We start from the raw sequence: 1,300 nt of genomic DNA on the forward strand, positions 1-1,300 counted from the left end.
GCATGGCAAGTGTTCGATGAAATGCCTGTGAGAGCTACAACTTCTTATAACGCGATGGTTACGGCTATGATTAAAAACAAGTGTGATTTGGGAAAATCCTTTCAATTGTTTTGTAGTATACCTGAGAAGAATGCTGTGTCTTACGCGGCGATGATTACTGGTTTTGTTCGGGCAGGGATGTTTGACAAGGCGGAGTCTTTGTATGCTGAGACACCTGTGAAGTTTCGTGATCCTGTTGCTTCGAATGTTTTGTTGAAAGGGTATTTGAGAGCAGGGAAGTGGAACGAGGCTGTTCGTCTTTTTCAGGGTATGGCAGTGAGAGAGGTAGTAGCTAATAGCTCTATGGTTGATGGGTACTGCAAAATGGGGAGACTTGTTGATGCTAGAAGTCTTTTTGATAGAATGCCTGAGAGAAATGTGATTACTTGGACTGCTATGATTGATGGGTATTTTAAAGCTGGTTTTTTTGAAGATGGGTTTGGTCTTTTTTTAAGAATGAGAAGGGAAGGGGATGTCAGTGTTAATTCTAACACTTTGGCTGTCATGTTTAAAGCTTGTCGTGATTTTGGCAGATATCGAGAAGGAAGTCAGATTCATGGGTTAGTTTCACGCATGCCTCTCGAGTTTGATCTGTTTCTAGGGAGTTCGTTGATTTCAGTGTACTCTAAGCTTGGTTATATGGGAGAGGCCAAAGCAGTGTTTGGCGTAATGAAAAATAAAGACACTGTTTCTTGGAATTCCTTGATCACTGGTCTTGTTGAGCGCGGAGAAATTTCTGAAGCTTATGAACATTTCGAGAAGATGCCAGATAAAGACTTGGTATCCTGGACAGGTATGATCATGGGATTTTCTAAAAAAGGAGAAATCTCTAAATGTGTAGAGTTGTTTAGAATGATGCCTGAGAAGGACGATGTGACATGGACTGCTATGATATCTGCATTTGTGAGCAATGGATATTATGAGGAGGCGCTTTGCTGGTTTCTTAAGATGCTCCAGAAAGAGGTTTGTCCAAATTCCTACACTTTCAGTAGTGTCCTCAGCGCAACTGCTAGTTTGGCGGATTTAATTGAAGGACTTCAGATCCACGGTAGAGCTGTGAAGATGAACATGGCGAGTGACTTGTCAGTTCAGAATTCTTTGGTATCAATGTATTGCAAATGCGGGAACACAAATGACGCTTACAAGATCTTCTTATGCATCAGTGAGCCTAATATTGTTTCTTATAACACAATGATCAGCGGGTTTTCCTATAACGGTTTCGGGAAGAAAGCTCTAGAGTTGTTTTCCATATTGGAAAGTA

General features: G+C 41.2%; 1 protein-coding gene across 1 annotated transcript in view; it reads left to right on the forward strand.

Moving 5' to 3' along the window:
- LOC109124965 (pentatricopeptide repeat-containing protein At1g53600, mitochondrial-like) overlaps positions 1-1,296 on the forward strand; it is a gene marked incomplete at its 3' end in the record, with an annotated part of 8,648 nt that extends 7,352 nt beyond the window's left edge. The window contains exon 2 of the mRNA XM_019235631.1: positions 11-1,296. Coding sequence (XP_019091176.1) covers positions 11-1,296 — 1,286 coding nt within the window. The remainder of the gene's footprint in view (positions 1-10) is intronic.

This window comes from Camelina sativa, chromosome 14 (genome assembly GCF_000633955.1).
Source record: "Camelina sativa cultivar DH55 chromosome 14, Cs, whole genome shotgun sequence".
Classification (NCBI taxonomy): Eukaryota; Viridiplantae; Streptophyta; class Magnoliopsida; order Brassicales; family Brassicaceae; genus Camelina; species Camelina sativa.